The following is a 9447-nucleotide window of genomic DNA, read 5'->3' on the forward strand; positions in this document are numbered from 1 at the left end:
ACCTACTATACAAGTGTCAAGAGGCAATTAATAACATGGTGTGTGCTGTATAAACAGACACCATAAAATACGGACTGCCAAATTGGTGATTTGTTAATTACTTGTAATCTTCAATAAATTACTTGTTTCTAATACTTTCTCTGGTATCTCAGTTATTTAACTTCTCCTTATTGTCTCAGCAAAATCCACACAATAATTCATTACAATCAAACAGCATAACACCCAATATACCTTACCATCCAATGACAGGCCATACCATACTACACAAAGACAGGCCATAAAATATTATAAAACAGGCCATACCACACCTTAATAAACAATGAAATACCATACCAAACAATACAATGCCAGGCCATACCATACCATACAATACAATGACAGGCCATGTCATACCAAACAATGACAGGCAATATCATACCATACAATGACATTCTATATCATAAAATATGATATCCTTCAATGACTGGCCACACTATAACATACTATTCAATGACAGACACATCATATCATACAATGGCAAGCCTTACCATGACATACTATATGTAACAAAAACACTGACATACCCAAAAGATATTTCATAGGTAAGACCTACTGCTTTTGCCAATGCTTGATTGGCGATGATGCTGTGTACAGTGCCATGTCAGTGAGTGCTGGATGTGAGAATGTATAATGTTATAGGTCTATACTTTTCTTCAGAAAGGGTGAACTTTATGTTACCAAGAAGAACAAAGACTAATTCCAGATCAAAGTATTTTTCTGGCCAAATTGAGACTCCTGCCACTCTACTCATCTTCAAGGCAAACCATCGTTTTTTGCCCACCTTAGATTAGCCCCCAAGTAATTAAAAGTGGCTGAGATTAATTCAAGCATTCCATCTTTTTTGTATACATCAGAGCACAATCTAAATGCAAAGGGTATGCCCAGGTATCCACCCTGTGCTCGCAGTGCCACTGGAACAACGCTACACCCAACTGGAGATCCCCAACCACAGCAAAACCGGTATTGGGTTGTTTCTGGTCCAGCTCAGGGAGGCCCTGGTCCAGTAATTCGGGCTGGACTGTTGCTAATGGAGGAGTGCCAAAGGCAATTTATATATGGCTGGGTCCAAATAAAGGCGGCATAGTGTGCAAAATAACGATGGTTTGGGGTGCAGCCCTAAGTAATTAGCTGTAGCTGGGATTAGTTTAACCATTCCACCTATCAATTTTGTATATACTTAATTACAAACAAGTACTGGCAATGCCAATAGCTTGGCAATCTCGTTTAAAAAGGAACACTAACTGGCTTTGCCAATACTTGTTTTCAAAATTGTTACATCTTACAAGCAATGCAATGGCTTTTTTTTCATTGAAAGACCCCAATCTCTGGAGTGAACAATGTTTACTTACATTTTGCATAACTAAATCTGTAAAGGAGTCACTAAACTTCCCAACTAAAAAAAGGACATTTACGCCGTTTGGCTTAGATCAAAAGTGATCTGTTTGTAAAGAATGTGCTACTCCCCATTCTTCTATCACTTTGCTTTTCCTGTGACTATCTCTTGTTCACTATGTCTGTCGCTACTTCTCTGTCACTCTCTCTACCCGTCATATTTTGTTGTTTTTTGTATTTTCCTAACATTCTTTTGTTTCTGCCTATCTTTGGCTGTCGTTCTACCTTTCTGTCATTATCTCATAGTTATTCTAAATTTATCTGTCATAACTTCGCTATAGCACAGTTTTTTCCAATTACTGTTTGTGTTGCTATCATACTGCACTTTCATTCGCACCACCGTTAATCAGGGTCTAATCAAAAAGACACACTACAGGCTGTATTGTAGGGCAGTTAACAACCGAATGCCATGTAAACGTGCCTCGTTACTTCACACCAAGTAAATCAAAGTTAAAGGTTGTTATATCACTTTCGGGGGATACTTAAGATATAATATTTAGTAGCAGTACTCCTAAACACCGGAAAGCCTGCGAAGTACCCAGCACTCTAGCACGTGAACTATCGGGCTCTTTGTCTGGCTCACCGTACCAATGACGTCACTCGACGGCACGGTCACCAAGCAGTGGATCGCGGGTTTCGGTACCTCCACCCGGTTCCAAGGTTCAACTTGCGCTACAAGCGCGTCCATCTTGGTAGCGCCGCGTGGTGTCATGGTGTGGGTGGGGTTTAAAGCAATGAGGCGGAGTCATGCAACGTGAAATGGTTTTCTTCAGCGTTTGGGTCTTAACTCGTTTCAGTCCCATAGAAAGAGGACACGGCCTTATTGGAATTGTGAGTGCTGTACGGCCATTCTGTTAAGATTAAATTCGGTGTAACAGAGTGGGAATGGCATTAATATTGGAATTTGGGTACTATGATGAGACAGTCCGTTTCATTTTCCCAGTAGGCGAGATTAAGCGCTTCTGTCGGACCACGTTCTCATAGCGCCATGTTATACTCCTGAGAGAGCGTAGTTCATATAATCTATAGTAGCATAAAATGTTTATGAACTAATGTGTGACACTGCCGCATAGAAACTATAATAAATAGCAATTTTGCTGAAACGTGCACTTGAATTGTGACCACGAAGAGTGGCCACCAATGTATACGCATACTAATAATGATGATAAAAATGTGAATGTTATGTTCAATTAAGCTTGTATTAACCTTTGCATTATTAAATCTGTATTGAAATTTCATAGGCCTTAAATTAGCATGAGCTGCAGCTTAGCTGCTCGGCTCTCATATTAAATGCATTTTTCTATTTTTCAGTGTGCTGACTCACAAGGGGCCATGACCCCGCAATGTTCTTTTTCTTCAACTTGGAAGACGAATGTAACCATGTTAAATCCGTTCCCAGGCGCATATTCTGTGCTCTGGAATAAATGTTATAATATTGTTGAAACAGTGTAGATTAATGTAATGTACAAGGTCATTCAAACCGGGGACGACAAAGGAACTGCTGACCAAAAGATGTACAAAGAATTACAAAGGGATGAAGTAACACCGGATGTGTCACCTCTGAAGACGTCAATTACGAAGACCAATCAAAGACTTGTAAACCAATATGGGGTGAAGATTGGGATTACCTAATGTCAAATTTAATAGGTTAAAAATAGTGGGGTATAGCAAGTGTCCAATAGAATTTTGGGGGAATGTACTACGAAAAAGGGATAAAAACCCATGTCACAGAAAGGTCAAGAGCGCGAGTTAGGAAATGCTATTGATTTTATCCAGAAACTTTTTCACTTTGATCGGTGACTTGAGATTTATTAAAAACCATCCTCACCCATAGACTTCCCATTTACACTTTTCCTCCTTATGAGGGAAGGTCCCTTTTGTCCCCAAGAGCTGAGTTCTGACTGATGGTGATTTGACTGATGTCCTGAAGACGAAGTCTGAACCTATGTGCTGACCTAATCTTTGGAGGGTAATTATGACAACACATTTATAATTTGTCTGTTTGCTTTTCCTTTCGAGGTACCAACTGCTTACTTTTGACAGAGACCTTAGCTAGATGTTTTCCAAATTGGTGTTCTAAATTGTTTTGCATGAAGCCCAACATGCGAATGCTAATCAGTGGTTAGGACAGGTGTTCACCAAACTGACGCAAATAGACAAACGACCGAGACTATGCTTTGTTGAACTGATGCGATATCGACACTGCTAAACTTGATCTATGTTCACGCCGTGTTATGTTGTGATGTTTGTGATTCTCGCGTTAATGAAATCTTATCACAGTTGCCATATTGTGACTATGCTATTATGTTTCTTGGTGTTGAGGTTAACTCTTTTGCTCGTAGATTGTAACTAATAGAGAATAAAATTCATAAAATTCTATTAAACTAGTGTGGTTATTCATGGCTGCTAGGTCATGGTAGCGTAGTTGAGTTGATTAATGACTTTGACTAAAGTGAAATGTATTGTTATGATAAATATTGATGACATTATTGATATATTGATTGATATATTGATTAGCTATCTCGTCCTACAGTGTCTCTCAACTGGGTCAAAAGATTCATTGGCCTAAAACGAGTCCTGATGGGAAATAAATTATCATAAAGGGACGCGTTGGCAGTTCTGGTAGCCGAGCGACGGTTTGGGGCCCTAGGACGGAGAATCATTGTTTAAATTGTTTTTCTGAGATAATGCAAATTGGAGGTATGATGTGTTTCTAAATTCACCTTGACTTTCCCGGGATCTCGGAGCCTGCCTAAGTGAGTTGGGAATGTTCTCGGCGTCATAGCATGTGTGGTATATGGTTTTTGCGCTTGCTCAGCTTATGCCTTTTTGCAGGTGATTGTGAAATCTGTGTGCATCTAGGCCAGGTAAATGTTGTTTTAGTAGGAGTGGGCGTACTCCACAGTATGAGAGTAGGGAAGTAGGTGTACTTCATATGAGTGTGGCGCTTTATGCTCAAAATTATCCACGTGGTTGGTTGTTTTGTACGGATCCGTCGTGGTCTAAGACTCCGGAGTATATTGACAAGTGTAGGAGACACTTGGGTTTATGTTGTAATCTGTGCGGTTTTATAGGTCAATCGGGCGTGGTTGACAAGTCGAGTTCGAGTCAAATTGTATCTGTGAAACCTTCGATGGAGATTTGGCAAGTTCTAAAGTGCACTAGGACGAACCATTGACAAGTCGAGAGTAGGATTTGCGGGTCAAATCTTGCTTGCGTACGCGGGAATTGAGAAGGGGAGAGTAGCGGCAGAGGCTTCAAGTGAAATCTCTGTAAAATTCTGAAGCAAATGTGTTACCCTTCCTGTAGTAAGCCGGCAGATTTGTATTGTTGTTAAAGGTGCTCGCAGTAATTTTGCATTAGTTTTGTGTGAATCCAGTGAGGGGCGGACGAGCCGCAAGACTTTGTCAGCTGCAGTGTGTGAGTGTGACGTCAGTGGTGCCGCACTGAGATAGGTCATTTGTCGAGAGGGGTCGCGCACGGATTGGCTGCCGTCCGTGAGAGGCAATAGGTTGAGAAAGGTGGGTGAAGAGTGTCCTGGGAATTAAAGTCACTTTCTGTTTAATACAAATAAGAGAAAAACGCAAAGATTAATTTTGTCAAGGCTTTTAAGAGTGCTCTAAAAGGAGATGTATACATTATGGCGACTGAAGGGGAGCCTACTCCGCCTGAGGGGACTCCAGCTTACATAGTTATGGAGGAAAAAGGTGTCGCGCCTTGTTTATGGATGAAACAGAGGCGCAAATTAACAGAAAAAGAGGGAAGTTTAGCGTTCCCAGAACATGGGACGTTCAATACGAAGGTGCTAGAGAATTTAAGGTGGATGTTGAGTACGCAGAAACCACCTCCAAGGCATCTCAGTATGAGGCTTTAGCGATTTGGGATCTAATGGCTCTTAAACATAGACAAGAAAAATTCCAGAGAAGATTAAAAAGGGCAGAAAAGTCTTATGCAGAAGCTAGGTGGGATAATGAGAACAAAATGTGGAGACGGGGAATAGTTGATGGATTGAAATTGTTCCCAGCGATTACACAGGGAGAAGAGACGCAGGGAAAGAAAGCGACCTGTAAAACAGACAAAGACTCTAGTAAACCTAAAGAAACTAAGAGACCCTGGGAAGAGGAAGATGACTCAGACGATGAAGAGTTTATGGATCGAATATTACATGATCGCCCGCCACCTTATGCGGCAAGCGACAATGTCCCGAGCACTAGTACGGGTCCTGGGAACCAGACGCAGGAGAAGGGAGTTACTGCTACGGTTCAGACTAGTGATACGGCTTTGATACAGAATGGTGTCAGTGTACCCACTGCGCCAGACATGCAGACACAGTTGCAACCTCCACCGCAGATACAGAGAATCTATCCAGACGTCCCGGTACTAGAGACTACTAGAAATCTGATAGTGCCGCCAGATCCGATATATACAAAATCAAGGTTAGTATAGATTGAGTCAACTCTGCAATTGCTGCCCCAGCCACAGCCAAAACTGATACCGGGGTATAATCCAGTAGCAGGTCCTCCGTTAATACCTGCCCCTGCCACAGAGGATCAAACCTTTGGAGTCGCTGCTCCACGAAGTTTGGGACTGAGTCAGACACCTGCTGCAATATCGTTGCCAATTACTGTTGGTCCACCAGTGCCATTATATGCACAAGGTAAGCCTGGTGTATGTGATCAGGGAGTGATGACCCAAGATGTGCTAAGAGGAGGGTCCATAGGAAACCTTCAGTTAATGGCCCCAGGAGAACGAGTGGTCGAAAAACCAAGGTCTTTAATAGACCTTAGCCCAGTTGAAGCACCATTCGATGCAATGAGACATGCAGTACTAGGGGTGCTTACCCCACAGATAATAAGTACGAACGCTTCAAAATCGCCAATGATGCAAGCAGGGAACATTTCACTGCAAGGTTTTACAATACAACAGTTGAATGAATGGCTAGAGAAGAGCTATGCTTCACAAAAGTCTACAGTGACTGCTGTAGAACCGGAAAAGATAGGGAGTGATGAATACCTGAACTTTGTGAGACTGGGAGTGGAAGCTGCTGAACTAGTGGACGTAACAATGAGGGTAAACAGATTAGAGGCCTACACGGAAGCAGAACTGAGATATCTGTGTCCTAAGATTACTAAAGAGGTAGGCAAGGTGCATCAGAGATTAGCGAACCTGGCAGACAAGTACCACATTGATATTGAAAACACTAAACATTTGAAAATAAGTTACAGGTTAGACTTTGATTCAAAAGACTTTGAGCCAATGAGGTCTGCTGGAAAGAAAGCGCATTTAAAAGAAATACTGCAAAGTGCACAAATCTGGGGAGCGTTAGAAAAGTGGGAAGGCAGATGGGCAAAGAAAAGAGATAAGGAGAAAAGTGACAGTCCAGGGTCGAGTCAGACTAAAGCTTCACCCGATACGGAATCGGTAAAAATACTACCCATGAGAGAAACAGCTGGTGGTGTTTTAATTCATGTGCCGTGGTCCAGAGGAGACATCCTATCTTTTACAAATGATTATCCCAGGTTGAGGGAGAAACCAATCGAGTGGTACCAACAAACAGATAGGTTTGTGAAACTTGCAAAGTGTCTCTGGGAAGACATGAATACCCTGTTTTAGATCATTGTTCCGCCTGACTTGTGGCTTGAGTGCAAGAGAGGGGTAGACTGGCCGACGAAGGAGCAGGCAAGGGATAAGGTGACCGGAGCACCTTCTGAAGAGGTGATGAAGTACTATCATAAGGTGATTGAGTTTTTAAAGCAGAAAGTGTCACCGAAGGTGACCGACTGGCAGAAAATCGACCGGACCTCACAGGAGGTTAAGGAATCTATACATGCTTACTATGAGAGGTTGTTAAAGGCATTCAAACATTATAGTGGTACTGAGACCATTGAGCCGAAAGACATGAACCATCTCGTGTTTAGATTTGTTGAAGGGTTGAGACCAGAGGTTAGCCAGATGATTAAGAATCATTTGATTTGTTGGCAAGCAAAGCCGATTGATGAGGTGTTGCAGTATGCGAAATACTGTAGTGATGACATTGAGCTGAAGCAGAAAAAGTTAAATGAGAAAGTGATGGTGATGCAGATACGGGCTGCACAGGCTGGTATGCAGGGAAATGGAGTTCAACAGATGATACAGCAGCAACCGCAAGTGAACGGTGTGTTTCAGGCACAACCGAGAGGTCGAGGTCGAGGTTTTGTGAATCGCGGTCTGGAACTGAATACTGTTGTGGTTCAAAATGACGCCCAAGGGATGAAAAGGATGTCCCCATGTCACGCGTGCGGGGGTGTGGGGCATTGGAAGTGGGAATGTCCGAATGTGGTGCAGGATGGTGTCATTCAACAAAGCACTAATGTCGGTACAATGCAAAATATGAGAGGCCCGAAATCGAGAAATCAAAACCCGAATTTTCAAAATAACATGGTACAGATGCAAGGGGCACAGCCCATGCAGCAAATGCAAATGCCGCGCGTTCAGCCAGCGCAAATGCAGCAAGCACAACAGCAGATTCCCATGCTACCTAGACAGTAAATGCAATTACCAATAGCTCCGATGGGACAGCAACAGGTGATGCTTCCTCAGCAGGTCACAGGTCAGGTGATGAGTCAAAATAATACAGTACAACAGTTCCCATTGCGAGGTGAAGATGGAATGAATGAGGAGTGGTCGGATGAGAGCTCAGATAGCAAAGAGTGCAGGCTTGCAGCGTCCCTAGCAGTAGATCCGAGGGGACCCTATGTAGAGGGAAAGGTAATGGGTCACAAAGTTTCATTCTTGGTTGATACCGGAGCTACACGCTCTACAGTCAGAAGTGCAGAGGTTCCGAAATTACCACTTTCGGGGCGTACCATAAGGGTGGTCGGAGTAGCTAACCAGTACTTGACAAATCCAATTACAGATCCAGTACAGGTTGAGATCAGCAACTTTCAGGGACTGCATAAGTTTGTAGTCTGTGATTCAAGTCCGGTATCCCTACTGGTAAGAGACTTACTATGCAAGGCAAAATGTTCGATTACATATTCTAATGGTGGAATCGAAGTACAGACAAACAGTGATGATGAAGGGGATGATGGTCAGTTCTCAGAGTTAGAGACACGAACTGCAAATGAAGATTACCCCATGATTACATTGTTCCGATGCTTACAGGGATTGACCTACCTGCTGAGTTACAGGGAACGGTGACAGAGAAAGTGTGGGATTTGACAGGAAAAGAAGTGGGTTTGATAAAAGGTGTAGAACCAGTTAAAGTACAAGTGAAGCCAAATACAGTGTTTCCCCAGGTGCCACAATATCACATGGCACAAGATGTTCTTATTCAAGTGTCGCAAATAATTGCAGACTTTCTGAAACAGGGAGTTCTGAAGGAAGTGTTGAGCAGCCCATGTAATTCACCGATCATGGGTCTGAAAAAGCCTTGTGGGAACGTTCGAATTGTGCAGGACTTAAGAAAAATAAACAAGATTGTGGTAAAATGTTACCCCATCGTACCCAATCCAGCAGTGATCATGTTTCAGGTTCCATGTGATGCTAAAAGGTTCACCGTTGTAGATCTGTCACAAGCTTTCTTTTCGATACCTCTTCACGAGGACAGCCAGTTTTTATTCAGTTTAAAATTCCTGGATAAGGTGTACAGTTGGTGCAGAATTCCTCAAGGGTTTTCTGAGTCACCGTCCATCTTCAATCAGATACTGAAAAAGGACTTAGAATCCATAGTGCTGCCATTTAACTCGACTCTAGTGCAGTACATTGATGACTTGCTGATTGCATCTAAGACAAGGGATAACTGTAAGTATGACACAATTGCCTTACTGAATCATTTGGGAAAGAATGGACATAAAGTGTCACCAAAGAAGTTGCAATACTGCCAGAAAGAAGTAAAATACTTAGGACACTTAGTTGAAAGAGGGTCCAGGAGAATATCGAAAGAAAGAATAACAGCCATTTTGCAAATGAAACCCCCAACAACAAAGAGAGATGTCAATATGTTTTTGGGAATGGTGGGCTACTGTCGCCAGTGGA

The 9447-nt window shown here is 42.5% G+C and overlaps 1 protein-coding gene across 1 annotated transcript in view; it reads right to left on the reverse strand.

Annotated features, from left to right (window-relative positions):
* NEPRO (nucleolus and neural progenitor protein) overlaps positions 1–2151 on the reverse strand; it is a 76783-nt gene extending 74632 nt beyond the window's left edge. Inside the window, exon 1 of the mRNA XM_069205189.1 lies at positions 2020–2151. Coding sequence (XP_069061290.1) covers positions 2020–2143 — 124 coding nt within the window. The 5' untranslated portion in view covers positions 2144–2151. The remainder of the gene's footprint in view (positions 1–2019) is intronic.
* Positions 2152–9447: the final 7296 nt, after the last annotated feature.

This window comes from Pleurodeles waltl, chromosome 8, assembly GCF_031143425.1.
Source record: "Pleurodeles waltl isolate 20211129_DDA chromosome 8, aPleWal1.hap1.20221129, whole genome shotgun sequence".
NCBI classification, from domain to species: Eukaryota; Metazoa; Chordata; class Amphibia; order Caudata; family Salamandridae; genus Pleurodeles; species Pleurodeles waltl.